Source organism: Emys orbicularis, chromosome 1 (genome assembly GCF_028017835.1).
Source record: "Emys orbicularis isolate rEmyOrb1 chromosome 1, rEmyOrb1.hap1, whole genome shotgun sequence".
NCBI lineage: Eukaryota > Metazoa > Chordata > Testudines > Emydidae > Emys > Emys orbicularis.
Window position 1 is genome coordinate 85,528,629 of NC_088683.1, and position 18,876 is coordinate 85,547,504.

Sequence of the window (18,876 nt, forward strand, 5' to 3'; positions counted from 1 at the left end):
GACATGCATCAGTGCCGTGTGAAGATCAAGGAACTGAGGCAGGCGTACCAGCAGGCAAGGGAGGCAAACCATTGCTCTGGAGCGGCGCCAAAGATCTGCCACTTCTACAAGGAGCTGGACGCCATCCTCGGCAGCAATCCCTCCTCCACCAACAAGAGCCCCGTGGATACTTCAGGGGAAATTGGAGACAGCGGCCAGCGGACTGAACCCCGAAGACAAAGTGGTGGATGAGGAAGTGGAGTTGGAGCATGAGGTGGGACAGGTGACAGGGTCGTCCTGTAGGTGTGGCAAGCCAGGACCTCTTCTCGAGTCCAGAGGGTTCAAGGCAGTCTCAACACTCCAGCTCTGGCGCGCATGATACACAAGAGGGGAGCTCTGGTAAGCGTTCATTTTGATTTGATACTACTCAGTTACATGAGATAGCGCTGTCCTTTCTTTCATTTAGTGTACTAGAAGTGGGTAAAGGGATAGAAATGTACAAGAGTAGAAGTATTTGCATCTGCTTCCCATTCCCCTACAGCTAAGCAGTGCAGGCCCTGCAGAAAAGTTCGTTAATTCACACTGAGATTTCACAGGAATCCTCCAGAGACATCTCTAGGAAATTTTCCTGGAGGTACCTGCCAATCCTCTGCCGAAGATTCCTTGGCAGAAATGCTTTGTTTCTTCCCCCACTGTAGGAAACTCTGTCACGCCAACTGGCAATCACTTGTGCAGGGACCAAACTGACACACAGACAAGCAGCATAGAGACCTGGTCTGAAGCCGCATGAATGCCAGAGATGCACCCTTGCATCCTTGTTTACCCTCAGGAGTGAGATATCGGCTTCAATTACCCCCACCTGTGGAAAATGGTGGCAGAATTTATAATAGTGTCCCTAGTCGCTTGCAGTGATCCTCTTAAAAAGCCACATAAGACCCTTTGTTCCATCTTGGACCTTCTCCTCCCGCTCCCCCCTCCCCCCCCCGGGCCAAACTCACCATGTTTAGGGCACTCGATGAGCTGCATGCTTGCCAAGGGAGAGTGAGTGAGAAAGAGGTGTATTTACCTATAAATGATTCAATGCTGTGAGTGCCTCTGTTTATTGCTTCTTGTGCTTCTGCAGATGTGCACTTCAGGGGAACCCCTTACACACCAACAGAGCGCCTCCACCAGATAAGGAGGCAATGCAGGAGGAGTAAGGAGGACATATTTAGGGAGGGCCTCCTATCATCAGATACCACAGATGTTGAGCACAGGGCATGAAGAAAGACAATTGATGAAAAATTGAAAATAGATAGCCTGGAGAGGAAGCATGGCTAGGAATGTATTTTAGTGGACCAGGAGCAAATGATAAAACCAATGGAGGACAAGAGATGCTGCAGTCAGAACATGTGTGCTTGCCTTCCCCTGCAGCCTATACAGAACTGCATGCCATGCCCTTCCCACACTCTCCACACACATTCTTTGCATCTCTCAGTACCCCTTTCACACCACCCCTTCAGATAGGTTCCCTAAGGACATCTGGACTTATACACAGCTATGAGAGCTTCCATTAAGGGAGTGCTCCTCAGTGTCATGTCCCTTGCATGACATGGGATAGCTACTCACAGTGCACTGCTCTCTTTCTCTATGCTGCAGCACCAACTGTGGACACACTCCGCCAACACAAGTAGAGTTGTGTGAACATGCACAAGTGCTGTAATTATAGCAGTTTATGATCATCGGCACAACTTGCGTCAATTTAATTCTGTAGTGCAGACATAGTCTACATAGATCCCCAGATCTTCTGTTGGGCCCAGGTTATTGTCTCTATTCAGATCCTACAATGCCCTGGGTTGGGAGATTTAGAAAGATAAACCTGCCTGCCTGGAACAGAATGAATGATCCATTGGGACTCTCAATTCCATATAATACTAGATGATCGGATGGGATTATAATGAGAGGAAGATGTCCTACAATGGGTCTGGCTATGAGGGACATGGGCAGCAGATCACAATGTACATGGAAAGAAGGATCACAGGAAGGGAACATTTTAAGCCAGTTGGGTAGGAGACCACAACAGATTTTGAGGTTAGATACTGTAAATATCTGAACTTTCTGAGATTTACCTATCATTAACTTAGACTCTTCAACACAAAGGAACCATACTTTATTGTAGTGATTCAATTCACCTCTGCACTTAACTACATGCTCACAGGGAATTTCAAACATACTATATTACAGGAACAATCCAGTCTGCCACTAGTCACTGCATTAGTCAACTTATTTAGGCATTTCTTAAGACAACTAGAGAGTAGCTTGAAAAAGCAAGTGATGCATGAGCCCTATGCTTGAGTTCTTCATCAGTTCTCGGAGCAACTTGACTGCATAAAAATGCAGACACCACACAATTCTTTAGCACTTCTTGATGTATCTGAAGCATATTACACCAATATGCAGGTTCTTTTTGATATCAAATGTAGAATCACTGATGCCTCACGCAAATTAACAGGATCATGTCACTTTACTCAAAGTCCTGAGATGAAATTATTTCATATTAGCAATATATTTTATATATTTCTTGTTCTCACTTAACCACATATGTGCTGACATTTCACTATGAAGCCTATTGAGAATATGTCTGCTCATTTTAAGCTAGAAAACTTCACAAATTCAACTCACTCATTCATGCATGCTATGAAACATTTGTTCATTTCCTGGTACAACACATTTGTCCATTTACACAGATTTTGTCTAATTCAAGTCCCTCTCAAAGAGAGGTGAATCAGATGCCAAGTGTAAGACCCTAGTTCCATATATTGTTATTCTACAGTACCTCTGAAGTGCTTTCATTGTTCACGTCCACTGCATTTCCTGGGGCTGCAGAGGAATCCGAATCCGAGCTCTGAGACCCAACTCTGCCTGGAGTCTGAAACGGAAGAAATATAAATTTTATTAAACTGAGTCTGAAGTCTATGTTGCAAAAACGAATGTCTTTTATAAATTTGTTTATAATTTTAAGATTTTACGTCAATAGTAAATTGAACAAACTGACAAGCATACTGCATAAATAGTCAATGCAACAGTGTACAATCCAAACTTACTGCCAAGCCCTGCCATGATCACTTGAGTAAGGAGTATTTATTAGTTGTACACAACTATACACAACAATATATAAGAATTTAATACATAAAGAACTAAGCCAAACTGCACTTATTATCATTCAAATTACAGCTAAATACAGTTAAATGGTTATTCAATAGAAAAATCCTAGAAATTAAAATTTTGCCTCTTAAACAAGGTATTAAATAAATACTAACATACTCCTCTTCAGACTGTAGAGTTTTGATAACTAAAACAATGTTTTTATACTTGTCAGATTATTCAGTAGAAAAGCTGACAAAAGTTGGCCCATTGATATGGTAGTAAGTAAATAAAAAAATATTACTTTACAAATCACCAAATTTCAATATAGAGGATAAGTAGAAAACTAAAGTTAAAACTGCTTCATAGATCAAACTTCCAATTAAATTAGACTAGCTTATTCAACAAGGAATCCTATAAAATTAAGTTGTATATTTTCATTTGCTTCCAGTATATGCTTCTTTCCAAATTACAGTTTCAAACCAGTAAACAAATTAAGTAAACACTACTTCATTCAAAGTCTCGTGAAATAGATACAGGTTACTAATCCTCAGCCAATTCATCCTACTTTTCAGCAAGAGATTCATTTTCCCTTTTCTTATCTACTTCAAAAGTTCCACTGCTTCATCAGAATCATAAAAGAAAGTTAACATCCTCAACAAGGCAAACTTTAGCAAGGAAAGTTATTGAAACAGCCAATCAAAAAAAAAAAAAATCTTCCATAGCATAACATTTTTCTCCCTCTTAAATTCTGTGTGGGTCCAGATTGTTCTGAAAAAACAAGGATTTGTTTACTCTTATTGTAAAATTTTACTTTTGGGGTCTGAAATTTTACTTTTGGTGACCATCAATCACTCCCAATCTAGAGCCAACTCAAAGTTTACTTTAAGAATTCCATTGACAGGGTTAGAACGTGAATGAAGTACTGATGTTGTAATTTTGTAGGCAATCTTATATAAGGTATTCACACTTTCTGCATACAGAATTTTAAAGGGAGAGGGCTACAGGAATAAGTTTTGTCTACATACTTCAGAAACGGAAATATCATAACATTATTTGCCTTGGAAAAAAAATCCAAAATCTTTTAAACAAATCAATAAATAACCCTTTATAAAGATGCTTCTAAATGTAATTTTCTCCCTTAGTTTGAAATTGAAGTATAGATTCTATTTGCGTTTATAAATAATATTCTATTTCTTTTTTCCCCTCCAGAATTACAGACTTGTATTAGTAATTAAATATAATTTTAAATCTATCTGATCAAATCTGTCATCTAATTACTGTACTGCTCCTAACATACAGTACACCTTAAAGAAGTCTTTGAAGATCAAATAGGATGAGGTGAGTGGTTGTGGGAAATTAGCTGAATGCACTGCACCTAACAGAGGTGGGCAATGGTGACCATGACAAGAGACAGGAGAAGAGGGAACCTCTTCTTGTTGCATCCTCTCCCTTTAGTTGTTGCTGAAATGGCCACTGCTACAAGTTTATGCATTTTGTGTCCTGTTTGTTACTTAGTCTATTTGCTGGAAACATGAAAGAAGACAAAAAACAACATGAGAGAACAATACAGTCTCATTCTAGCTATAAAATTATTATTTAGAGTGCAGTAGCATCCATAATATGGTAGAAGATTTCTAACCACAGAAGATGATGACATAGCCCCTACCTCTAAAAATGTATAATCTAAAAGGCAAAAAATGGATCAAAGGTGGAAGAAAGGAATATGATATATAAACACGATATATACATCAAAGTGATGCCTGGCACTTATATTGGTATTTCTCATAACTTATTTTTTTATATTGTATCAGCTACCATCTATTGCTTTCTTACCAATCAGTTAATTTCCTATAGACTTCACAACAGAAGTAGGTCTTGGGATGGGATTTAAAAATGAGATCAGTATAAACACAGAAAGGGCATTCCACAGGTAGGGAGTAGGATGGAAGAATGTACAGAGACTGTTCTAGGAAAGCAAGGTATCAAGGCTAGCAACACTGGTGAAATGAAGGGGGCAGGGAGCAACACAAAAAATGAGGAGGTCAGATAAGTAGGGTGGGGAAAAGGTATCATGCAAGGCCCTGAAGGAAGTGACAAAAGCTTCATGTGGCAGATAAGCTGCACTCAAGAAGCTATTTGAAGTTCATAACACAATAGCACCTACAAGTTATGAACAATGTTACATATTCTTCTGTACCAGCAGACAGTGTTCCTTACAGTAACTAATATATCTTTTATATAAAGTACTGCTAACGTGGAGATTCAGTGGAGGGATTCAAAGTGGGGAGCAATGTGATAAGAACAGTTCGGGGAAGAGGGGTTAGGTATATTACATTGTGGAAGTAATAGGCAAGATACTCAAGGAGGGCTAAATTGCTGATATCCCTGTTTTCTAGAAAGGTATGAAATATCCAGCAGCAAAGGGAGCAGGAAAGTCTCCTGATACTCCTGGGGAGACACCCCGTGCATAGGAATATTAGCACAAGATTAAATGATATCATATGTGATGTAAGAGCATTTGTATATGTTTAAGACACTAATTATCCTTTCCTTTCTTGATGACAAATAGCTTCTAACTCACATCCACACCCTGTGAGCTATACCTACATCTACTGTCAGTCAATAGTCAACCTTCAGGTCAAACTACTGCAATACTTTTATGTCTAAAGCATATGTCTACTATGTGAAGATCTGGAAACTTGCTAATAAATTTTATTAGATTTCACCTAAATATAACTCTTCCTCAACTAAGGTCCAAAGATCCTAACTGCCAGGGTGAGAGACTTAGTGATTCTCTCCCCAGAGCAAAGAGATCTGAGAACAAGAACAGACTTGCCCAAATTTGGGCTCCTAGAATCAGCTGTGCTGCAGTAAAGGGAACAGAGGGTAAAGGCATAGAAGCACTTTCTGATAGGGATTTCTGAACCACGCCCAAATCTCATGTTGTGGTAATAAGCTCTAATACACCAACTGTTTAAGTATGAATATTCCTGAAGTTCTAGATGACAGAGGTGAGTAAACGCCACTAATAAAGAATTGGTGAAGGAACGGTGTGTCCAAACAGGAGCAACTTGTACGGGAAATTATTGTTGCCTAACTTGAACCTTAGGTATCTCATAGCCTTCTCGATATGGAGAAGGATGCATCTTGAGTGTCCAACTCCAAAGCAATCTTGCGAACAGAAGGAATTATGTTACTATATGAAATTTTGTTTTATTCAAACATTTGTTGAGATCAGCATTGGACACAGATCCCCTTTTCTTCATGGGAATGAAAAAGCAATGAGAGTAAAAACCTGTAATCTAAAACTAAAAGATCCTAGCACCCACTTTATTGTTCCTAGTTGGAAAAAGGGAGGACTTCTCCCCTCAACTTCACATGAGATGGATGTGGGCAGAAGGAGATTTAGGTTTTTATCAGAAGTAAAGGTGGAACCATTTTTTATAACCAAGAACTTAATGGCTCATAGTAATAGCCCTTCAAACTGTAAAGTACAACAAAATGGAGTCCTCAACAGCATGGATGAGGGGGACCAATGGAAAAGGTTCTCTGTACTTGACCAGCAAAATTGCTACATGGACCCAGATGTTCACAATGGGTCTGATTGTCCACTCATAAACAAGAAGTAGCTCTGCTGACGTCAATGGAGTTACACTTGCTAAGCGAGAGGATAATCAAGCCCAACGTCATCATGGGTGTTGAGCAAGATTGGTATTGGCACGCCTTAGGCTATTGAGCCCTCTGAGATTGACAACCATAAGATCTGTAGGGTCTAATAGTTAGGATATGATTCTATGTGAGACTAATGTGAAAAGAAGAGGGGCTTTGAACTAGTTATGTATGTGTGCATTTTTAAATGGCCAACATCCAAGTAGTGGGCAATAATCCTTGGCTCCATTAATGTGCTCTAGGTTTCATCTGTTTTTGAACTAATGAAATCAGGGCTTTGAAAAAGGACAGTCATACAGCTCCCAGCACCTTTGTGTTATCCAGAGGGGAGGGAAAAATCGAAAGATTCCACTGGGAAGAGAGAAGAAATCTCTTCAATTATAATTATTAAGAATTTGTTTCCTGTAATACACACAAAATACTAGATGATGTACATAAAATAAAGGAAAGCATGATCCCCTCCCCAAAGAGCTTACAGGACTAAAATGTTGCCTGTTCCACCTACTCCTATTGCAAAATTTCCTCTCTAATGTGCACATACCCAGACGAAAGACTTATCTATCTTAGACAAGTGGGAGGAAGGAGGAATGAGAATACTGCATCTTGTTATTACTCTACTTTTCTTCACCTTGAAACTCTATGAATTTGAGGCAGAAGCACCTTGCCACACAGTACATGAGCTGTGGCCATCTGAACAAAGGTTATGCCCAGACATCATTCTTGTACCCCCCGGCACTGAGGAACCCCAAAGAAGATATATGCATGTTCACACTGACTGAGAGTCTCAGATACTAAATTTTTCTCATATAGAGAAACAGCAACTTCAGACTGTCAGATCAGCTGTTTAACCCATTTTTTATGAGAAGGGAATTCTTAGGCCTGGGTCTACACTAGGGGGGCAGGATCGATCCAAGATACGCAACTTCAGCTACAAGAATAGCGTAGCTGAAGTCAACATACCTTAGATCAACTTAGAATCACTTACTTCGCGTCCTCACGGCGCGGGATCGACGGCCGCTGCTCCCCTGTCGACTTTGCTTCCGCCTCTCGCCGAGCTGGAGTTCAGCAGTCGACGGGAGAGCGATTTATCGCGTCTAAACTACACGCGATAAATCGATCCCCGATAGATCGATCGCTACCCGCCGATGCGGCGGGTAGGGTAGATGTACTCTTAGAACCACAAGCTGCTCAACTCTGAGGATGATGGAGAGACTTTCCTACAGGCCCTAACAACAGAGAAACTTTAATTCTCGAAACCTCAGAGCCAATTAGGTTCCCATCTGTTCAAATGTCTCCAGTACACAATTGATCCCAAGTGGTAATAGACCTTTCTGATACAAAGAGAGCGTCTGCACTAAGGGATGCACCTTTTCTGGACCCCTTGCAATGAAAGTAGGTCTTTGGTTCCATCCTTCAGAACCTAAAATTCAAAGAATGCTCCTTCATGTACTTTAGCAGTGAAGTCTTAGAATAGAAAGATGGAAGTACAGAAAAATGAGCAAACTTGCTAGCCCTTGGCAGTGATGCAAGAAGACTATTCTGCAGCCCACCTACATAGGAGGAAAGAAAGGGATAATGGGAGGGTGGACACTTTTAGACCCACACTTCTGGAACATGTGCGTCTGTGCCAGAGTAGAGATCTGCTGAAGCAACTAATGATAAAGAACATGTTATTTTCTTTCCGTTGTAAATTCTTACATAATGTTACTGTACACGGTTAAACAGCTGCCATGCTTCACCCCAGAGATGTCTGCATTTCAACATGAGTTATGCATATTAAATATTGATAGCTTGTAAAACACAAATTGCTTTAAAGCATTTGGCCCTGCAAATGCATGGTTATTGCAATGTTCAGGATGAAAGGTGCTATATAACGTAAGATGTTATTACTGCTTGCTTGATTAAAGTCACTGCTTTATGAAATACCTTAGGTGTGCTATAGTCACACTGAAATGCACTGCAAGACGTCTTATTCCTGGTGTTATGCAAATACTAGCCAAAGTTATTAAACAATAATGGTAAAATCTTTCTAGCCTTTTGAAAGTAAAATGCTTACTTAAAACAGACATAGTTCCAGCCTACAACACAGGAAAAAGCATGCTACAAAGGGGTTTGTGTGTGCTTTTTTTTTTTTTTTTTTTTAAATTAACCTTCAAAATCTGGAGAAACGTACATGTCCATTAGCAATATAGCAGAGACAAACTACTTAGTAACATGAAAAATTTAAATGCAAATTTAGTAGGATATTGTGAAGACGCTGAAACCTCAAAATCAATCCACAGAACAACTTTCAAATTTACAGTGTACATGGACTTTATCAGTAAATTGGAGAAAGAATCTTTTTAACTGATCTTTTCATTACTAAACATTTAAGAACACACACACATTTAGTTTAGGCTTCAAGCATAACAGAAGTATTGGGAGCATAAGCTTTCGTGGGTAAGAACCTCACTTCTTCAGATGCAAGTAATGGAAATCTCCAGAGGCAGGTATAAATCAGTATGGAGATAACGAGGTTAGTTCAATCAGGGAGGGTGAGGTGCTCTGCTAGCAGTTGAGGTGTGAACACCAAGGGAGGAGAAACTGCTTCTGTAGTTGGATAGCCATTCACAGTCTTTGTTTAATCCTGATCTGATGGTGTCAAATTTGCAAATGAACTGGAGCTCAGCAGTTTCTCTTTGGAGTCTGGTCCTGAAGTTTTTTTGCTGTAAGATGGCTACCTTTACATCTGCTATTGTGTGGCCAGGGAGGTTGAAGTGTTCTCCTACAGGTTTTTGTATATTGCCATTCCTGATATCTGACTTGTGTCCATTTATCCTCTTGCGTAGTGACGCCACATGGACTCCTCCTGAGGGTCGAAATGACAGTCTGGACCTATACATAGAATGCTTCCGCCGACGTGCACAGGCAGATATTGTGGAAAAACAACATCGCTTGCCTCATAACCTAAGTCGTGCAGAACGCAATGCCATCCACAGCCTCAGAAACCACCCTGACATTATCATCAAAGAGGCTGATAAAGGAGGTGCTGTTGTCATCATGAACAGGTCTGACTACCAGAAGGAGGCTGCCAGACAACTCTCCAATACCAGATTCTACAGGCCACTTTCCTCAGATCCCACTGAGGAATACACTAAGAAACTGCACCATCTACTCAGGACACTCCCTACACTAACACAGGAACAAATCAACATACCCTTGGAGCCCCGACCGGGATTATTCTATCTACTACCCAAGATTCACAAACCTGGAAATCCTGGACACCCCATCATCTCGGGCATTGGCACTCTCACTGAAGGACTGTCTGGATATGTGGACTCCCTACTCAGACCCTACGCCACCAGCACTCCCAGCTATCTCCGTGACACCACAGATTTCCTGAGAAAACTACAATGCATTGGTGACCTCCCAGAAAACACCATCCTAGCCACCATGGATGTAGAGGCTCTCTACACAAACATCCCACACACAGATGGAATACAAGCTGTCAGGAACAGTATCCCTGATGATGACACAGCACAACTTATTGCTGAGCTCTGTGACTTTATCCTCACGCACAATTATTTCAAATTTGGTGACAATATATACCTCCAGACCAGTGGCACCGCTATGGGCACCCGCATGGCCCCACAATATGCCAACATTTTTATGGCTGACCTGGAACAACGCTTCCTCAGCTCTCGTCCACTCACGCCCCTTCTCTACCTACGCTACATTGATGACATCTTCATCATCTGGACCCATGGGAAGGAGACCCTGGAAGAATTCCACCATGATTTCAAAAGCTTCCACCCCACCATCAACCTCAGCCTGGACCAATCTACACGGGAGGTCCACTTCCTAGACACCACCGTACAAATAAGCGATGGCCACGTTAACACCACCCTATACCGAAAACCCACTGACCGCTACGCCTACCTTCATGCCTCCAGCTTCCACCCCGGACACACCACACGATCCATCGTCTACAGCCAAGCACTGAGGTACAATCGCATCTGCTCCAACCCCTCAGACAGAGACCAACACCTACAAGATCTTCACCAAGCATTCTCAAAACTACGATACCCACACAAGGAAATAAAGAAACAAATCAACAGAGCCAGACGTGTACCCAGAAGCCTCCTGCTACAAGACAGGCCCCAAAAAGAAACCAACAGAACTCCACTGGCCATCACCTACAGTCCTCAGCTTAAACCTCTCCAACGCATCATCAGTGATCTACAACCCATCCTGGACAATGATCCCTCACTTTCACAGACCGTGGGAGGTAGGCCAGTCCTCGCCCACAGACAACCCGCCAACCTTAAGCATATTCTCACCAGCAACCACGCACCGCACCATAACAACTCTAACTCAGGAACCAACCCATGCAACAAACCTCGATGCCAACTCTGCCCACATATCTACACCAGCAACACCATCACAGGACCTAACCAGATCAGCTACAACATCACCGGCTCATTCACCTGCACGTCCACCAATGTTATATATGCCATCATATGCCAGCAATGCCCCTCTGCTATGTACATTGGCCAAACTGGACAGTCACTACGCAAGAGGATAAATGGACATAAGTCAGATATCAGGAATGGCAATATACAAAAACCTGTAGGAGAACACTTCAACCTCCCTGGCCACACAATAGCAGATGTAAAGGTAGCCATCTTACAGCAAAAAAACTTCAGGACCAGACTCCAAAGAGAAACTGCTGAGCTCCAGTTCATTTGCAAATTTGACACCATCAGATCAGGATTAAACAAAGACTGTGAATGGCTATCCAACTACAGAAGCAGTTTCTCCTCCCTTGGTGTTCACACCTCAACTGCTAGCAGAGCACCTCACCCTCCCTGATTGAACTAACCTCGTTATCTCCATACTGATTTATACCTGCCTCTGGAGATTTCCATTACTTGCATCTGAAGAAGTGAGGTTCTTACCCACGAAAGCTTATGCTCCCAATACTTCTGTTAGTCTTAAAGGTGCCACAGGACCTTCTGTTGCTTTTTACAGATTCAGACTAACACGGCTACCCCTCTGATACTTGGCTTCAAGCATAAACACTGCTGTACCATGCACTATGAACATCACAGTGTATACGCACAGCTTTATAAGTATGGTCCATACTATATAACCCAGAAGAGGATAGAAGAAGGCTGATGCCCTTTTAGTTTTCTTGTTTGTTTGTTTGTCTTTTAATTATTCACTCCTGGATAAATTTCTGTGGTGTGGGTGGGAGGGAGAGAAAAGCTATCTACATAAAATATACATAAAACTATTACAAACATTTTTACAAGATTAAAATTCTGAAGCACTGAAGTATGGTTAGCGCTGGAAAAATGATTATGTAAAACTAGCACCTTCTTATTCAACAGATCTGCTTCCTGTGTGCCTGAGTCATATTTGTTTATTTTAACTACAAGTACAAGTTTACTACTGTTAACACTGTACAGCCAATACAGCTGCTGAAAAACAAGGTGAACTACACAGTATTCTTCATGTATCATCAAAACTGGAAGCTAACCAAATGCAGAAACATCACCAACAACAACAAAGAAAGAAGGGGAAGAGAACAGTTTCCCTTTTAAAAATCAGGTGATGCTTTACATATATTTACTTATTTATTTTAAATTTGGAAACCTAGTACATCTCATGAAATCACTGAGAATATAAACATGGGTTCCCACGATGTCACTTTTACAGTCACTTCTCTGTGTATAGCTGTACTCAAATTTATCAGCAGTGCCCTTTAAAACATTTTTCAAATTAGATTTAACTCAACCTCTTTAAAAATAAATGAAAAAATAATATATGAACATGAAGTTACACAATTTTCCCAGCAGGGATTTAAATACAGCATAAGGCTTCTACTGTTCAATCATTCTGAATTCCCTAACAAATATTAAATGCAAGAATCAAAATATAAAAAGACAGCACTGCTCGTTTAAGTCTCTGCTCCTGAACAATTTTCAGGACATTAGCTTTGTTCCTTTATTTTACTAGTTGTGTGTGCTATTTTTAAAAGAAGAAGAAGAAACCTATTCACAAACTCATTTTTCCTTTAGAATTTTAGTGAGAAAGGACTATTTTCAAGTTATTAAAAGGTAATTTCACATTTCAAACTAACATTACATAAGATCATTCCAAGCCCTCAGTACATCACTTTTTATCCACTGAAATTAATTACACAATGCTATTACTTAAATTAATTCACATGCTAGAAACACTGTGTACTGTATAATATTATTATTTACTTATTTTGAAGAATGCCAGCTGCTTTACAGACAGGTAAAATGAAACAGCTCCTGCCTCAAAGGACAAAAAGTCTTCAGCCCCCATCTTGCAATGAGATCCATGCAGGCAGAACCTTGCATCCACATGGAGACCCAACGAAGTCAATGGGGCTCCATATGAATGCAAGGGTCCATCCATCCAAACCTGATTGCAGGAACGGAGCCTAATAGACAATATATAAAAAACAGATAAGACACAGGATGCAACACACAACAGATGACTAAGCCATTATATCCAACACATCATCTTGGTTAAAAAAAGAGGAGGGGAATGAAAAAAGACACGCATCCCTGATTGGTTATGCCAACTTCAAAAACTAAAATGAGCTACGATGAATAGTAATCAGTATTCTGTTTACTTTCTATTATCAAAAGAACTGAAAGGATACTTTTCAAAGAAAAAGATCACAATTGTGCATGAAATGAAAACAGTGCTTTTGCAGCTTCAGTTGCTGCTGTCTTATAATTGCTATGCAAAGTGAAAGGTTACAAAGGTGGAGATTTCCCTATGTTACACACTTTCAGGATTCATGATATACTATTAGTCGTGACTACCTGTTGGCTTAGGAAAAAGAACATTAACCGAATTCAAGTTATGGCCACAAAGAAAAAAATATTGCAAATATACCTGTTTCAGTGACTGCAAAATGTGTGTAATTTTAAACTTCATTATTAATCAAATGTGTACAAATACCACATGCTTAAAAGCATAGAAGAAACCAATACATGCTTTAAATTAGCCATTTCAGAACATAATATCTCACTTTTTAAAGTTTATACTCCTAGTATATATTCATACAATCTAAGCACAAAATTATGGATAGTTATTAACTCCAGTGCAAGTCAGGAGTCTTCCTCATATTTTGTCAACTCAGTATAGGGCCCTACCAAATTCATGGTCCACTTTGGTCAATTTCATGGCCAGGTTTTTTTTTAAATTAGTCAATTTCATGTTTTCATTTGTTTACATCTGAAATTTCAGGTGTTCTAACCATGGAGGTCCCAACTAAAAAAGGAGTCGGGGGAGGGTGGGGGGGACCATTAATTTATTGTAGGGAGATTGTGGGATTGCCACCCTTACTTCTGCCCTGCTGCTGGCAGGGGTGCTGCCTTCAGAGCTGGCCAGCAACCCAGCTCTAAAGCCAGGACCATCACCACCAGCATCAGTGCAGAAATGGGGTGGGGGGTTACCATATGTCCAGTTTTCCCAGCAGCATGGATGGCTGACAGCTGGAGCTGCAGCCTCTCTACACAGGTGTGTGTGTGGGAGAGAGAGGCAGTTCAAGCCACAGCCTCTCCGCATGGGGGAAGGGGACAACTCAAGTCGCGTAGCTTCCTGCAGCTCGGACAGGTTCCCAGAGGTGGGTCTAACCCACCCCAGGAGTGGCCCATGTAGGGAAAGAGGAAGTCTGGTCTCTCCCCATCCCCTGCTGGGACCAGCAGCTGGAGTGCTGCGCAGGGTAGGAACCCCAGCTGGGCACCAGATTTCACGGTCTGTGATGCAGTTTTCATTACCATGAATTTGGTAGGGCCCTAATCGCATACCAGGAGCTGCTTCTAATGTAACCCATGAATACAACTGTTTGTATAATTTTAACATAATTTTCTGTTAAAGGGACACTGTGAACTTAATCATATGTTGTAAGCAAACATTTCTTTATCTATGTTACTAATAACAAAGAAAAAGAAAGGTTTTTAAAGTTCACATAGTCACTATGCCTCGTTTATATTTTGTATTTCCTTCTACTTAAACAATAAAAATGAATGAAATCAGTTTCATTTTTGCTCACAGTTAGTTCTAGTTTGAGTTTCAAAAACGACAAGGGAATGTTTATTTGTTTAAAAACAATGGTCTTCGCTGAAATTTTAAAAATGTGGGAACATTTATATTTGCCTTAGATTTTATAAAAGATCATGTTAATTAAATTTATATTTTGGGCCACATTTCCGACAACTGTGTAAGTTTTTCTAAACAGCAGATCATTTCTCAGGATCAATAAAAAAATCAACTAATGTTAATAATACCTAAAATGATCAGCACCGGAAGTAAAGTTTCCCTGTTTTTTGCTGTTACCTTATTAATTCTTTGGGAAATCATATTTCAGGCAGGAAACTATTCCTTGTAAACAGTAACTTTTAAATAAGCAAAAGGAAAAACTTTGATTGATTAGAAACTATGGCAGAAATACAGTCTGAGGCACAAGAAAAATCAGTCACCCCACACTTCAAAGTACACCAACATGTACACAGGTTTCAGAGTAGCAGCCGTGTTAGTCTGTATCCGCAAAAAGAACAGGAGTACTTGTGGCACCTTAGAGACTAACAAATTTATTAGAGCATAAGCTTTCGTGGGCTACAACCCACTTCTTCGGATGCATATAGACTCTATATGCATCCGAAGAAGTGGGTTGTAGCCCACGAAAGCTTATGCTCTAATAAATTTGTTAGTCTCTAAGGTGCCACAAGTACTCCTGTTCTTTTAACATGTACACAGATATCCTTCCTTCCCACATATAACAAGGATTTGTTATCATTCTTGCAATACATGTTCCTTACATAGAGTATTATTAGAACAACTTCAAAAGCCTTCAAACCCTTTCACAAATATGCTTGTGAAAACAGGCAATTTTCAAAGCTGGTGTCAAATACCAAAGTTGGCTATTTTCACCACTTATACATGACTAAGTTCTACATGACACTGACATTGCAAGAAAGCTATGCAGGAATTAGAGCACACCCTTTCAACTAGCTGGGTGACTCAACTCTATTCTGTACATCCCAATGCTGAACACTAAGATGAAGGCATTCCCTTTGCACTTTAAACCAGTTATCCAACTCCAGTGGAAACCAAATGTTTTTGACAACCATGTTTGTCATCTATGTTTTGTTGCACATTAATATTGCATGGTCAACATCCATGTAAACCACAAACAACCTATTAGGGCAGGTACCACAACAACATAATAGCAAGGTAAACAACTGAGATTTTTTTTAAAGGCAGATGAGAGCAGAAGGAGAGACAGGGTTCAGAATCAAAGAGCACAAGTTGATTTTTAAACCTATCTAAAGTTACACAGGAACCAATTCCTAAAATAGGAGACTGCTGGCTGCTAGTTTTTGGTATCCTGGCTTGCATTTGTATTTCAATTGACTTTAGAGTTTATTTATTAACCAGAGCCCAGAGGGGAGTAGGATGGAAATATACTACCCAGGATTACTGTGGGTCTGAGTTACAGAATCTGTGTGACTTGAGTTTATTTTGATCTTCTGTGAGTGTGTGAGCGTATAATGGCTCGGAGAGCTTCAGAGGGAGATGTAAGAAATGTATGTTTAATAACACAAGACTTCGGAGAGTGAGTAATGTCTCCCAACCCCAGCAGAGACACCTCCCTGCCAGAGAGTCCTGCCATTAACCCTCTCTTGACACTAGACCGGGCCTCCGGCCCAGCATCAGGCGGACACCACCTAGTGCAGCTGGAGTCAGGTGGAGAGGAGCTGGGTCCTGGGCCTGCATCTCTCCGCTCCCTCTCTCCATTGGATTCCCTGGCCTCGGCCTGCACCAGGCGGGGCAGAAACAAATCCGGGACACACGAGGGGGCCCTGCCCAGCCCAGACTGGGGGGGAGGAGACCGAGGGCACTGCCTGGATCCTGCCTGGCACTGGACGCTGGGGAGACGGGAGAGAGCAATCTCCCCCGGGGCGTACAGCCGGCAGGCTGCCCCACAGCTCGGGGGGAGGAGGGCCCTGTCTAGCAGGGAATGTGCTTCCTCCACCCGCCTCCCCCACGAAGGGGCAGGGCGGGGACCCGCCAGCAGCCGGGCCTGGGGAGGCAGGAGCGCGGGGCGGGGGGCGCCATGCGGCCACGCGCGCCCCCTGCCCTGCCCTGACCCGCCGCCGCTGGCAGCAGGAAGCGGAGCCGCCTCCCCACGCGGCTGCCCGGGCCGGCCGCTGTCACTCTCTTACCCGCTGCAAAATCCGCCTCAACATGGCTACGGCGGCCCGGTCCCGCCGGCTGCCTGCGGACGCGGCGCCGGGGAGGGGGCACCCGCTCTCCGCGCCGCCCGGCCCGCACGCTCGGTGACAGCGGGGGCTGCCCGCCGGGAGGAGGAGCCGCCGCCTCAGCAGCTGAGGGGCGGGACGGCGGCGCCAGCCTCCGCCACTGACAGGCAGCCGCTGGGCGGGGAGCCCGGCTGGCTCCGGCCTGCGGGAGGGGCCTCTCCTCTGCCAGGGAGCGGCGGCCTGTCCCGCAGGCTGGGCCGGGAGCGCTCTGGCCTCACCCGGCTTCCCCGCGTGCCGCAGTCAGGGGAACCGGCACTGAGCGGGGCCCGACGCGCTCCCTCCACCCACCCCGCTTGGGTTTGCCTGCCCGGGCCCTATGAGTGTGCCCCCCCCCTTTCTTCGGCCCCTACTGGGGAGCAGGCTGTCGCCCCCCAGGAAATTCAGCAACAACTGGCTGGGCGGGACCAGACTGGACGCTGCACTGCAGGTGGTTGCAGGGCTGGTGCTGCCCTGTTGGGCCCAGGATACCAGACAGACCGAGAAGGTGGGCGAGGTAATCGCTTTTATTGGACCCACCCATTTCTGTTGAGAGCCAGGCCAGAAGAGCTCTGTCAGCTCCAAAGCCTGGCTCTCCCAGCAGCAGAAATGGGGCCAATAAAAGCTATTAGCTAACCCACCGTGTTTGTCTAGTGCTAAGGATATAGGACAAAAGTGGGAGTGAAGCTGGACAGGAGAGTGGCACCTGCCCGGAGCCTGCTCTCATTAAGCCAGTTGGGGCTATTAATAAACTTCCTCTTTAAAACACTGGATCCCAGGACCATACCTAGTATAACCATGGCTATAAATGCTGTGGACACACCGAAATAGTTACCCCAAACAGTACCATGAGGACATGCTGAACTGTTGCAGTGACTAGGGAGACAATCAACTATCCTGCAACTGATGACTGAGGAATGAATTTTCTCACTTAAGCACAATTCAAAAAAGTTAAACATGCACTTAAATCCCATTCACTGAGATTTAAACTTGTGCTTAAGTGTTCAGTGACTGGGGATGTTTTTTCTGGGCCAAATCCTGGTCCTAATGCATTCAATGGCAAACTACCACTGACCCGCAAAGAACCAGGATTGTTTTAAACGTAGAAAATGCAGTTGTACTAACCCAGAGAGAATTTGGAAGCAGACTATCAGCCTTGACTCTCTTAGGTTTCAGGATTGATAGACTAACAGCTCCTAAAGAAAGATAAAGATGTAAGACTATTTCATAGTATGATCATTTAGTTAAGTAATTAGTATTTATTTATAATAGATATAACACTGGTCTACAATTTTTGAGAAGTCGTCTGCTTCAGAGATAAAATGTGCTATTTATTATGTATTTTGATGTGCTGAATTCAAATATGACAATTAAAACAACTGATTGGCTACTGTTTCTAAGATATTTAAGTTTTTACATTTTATGTCTATGTATATTGTGTAGATAGTAGAGTTTTAATCATAAATTGTAAACCTAGGTCTTTTCATGTGTTTATGGTTGCTTTACATGATAATATTTCACCTGTCCTGTTTATGTAACACTTTAAAAATCAGCAAAAGGGTTATATAAATAAAATTTATTATGAAACAAAAGGCAAAAAACTATTCTGTACATAGTTTAGTCCTATTCAGTGTCTACTCGGCGCTTCTTGGCTTGTCTCTTGTATTCATTAAATGGAGCATCTCTTGTCACTGTCCAGCAATAGTCTGCAAGCATTGATGGGCTCCATTTGCCCTGATAGCGTTTCTCCATTGTTGCAATGTCCTGGTGAAATCGC

General features: G+C 42.3%; 1 protein-coding gene across 1 annotated transcript in view; it reads right to left on the reverse strand.

Annotated features, from left to right (window-relative positions):
• The window catches only part of EEA1 (early endosome antigen 1), a 157,827-nt gene that overhangs the window by 107,389 nt on the left and 31,562 nt on the right, over window positions 1–18,876 (reverse strand). Inside the window, exon 2 of the mRNA XM_065403979.1 lies at window positions 2,795–2,887. Coding sequence (XP_065260051.1) covers window positions 2,795–2,887 — 93 coding nt within the window. The remainder of the gene's footprint in view (window positions 1–2,794; window positions 2,888–18,876) is intronic.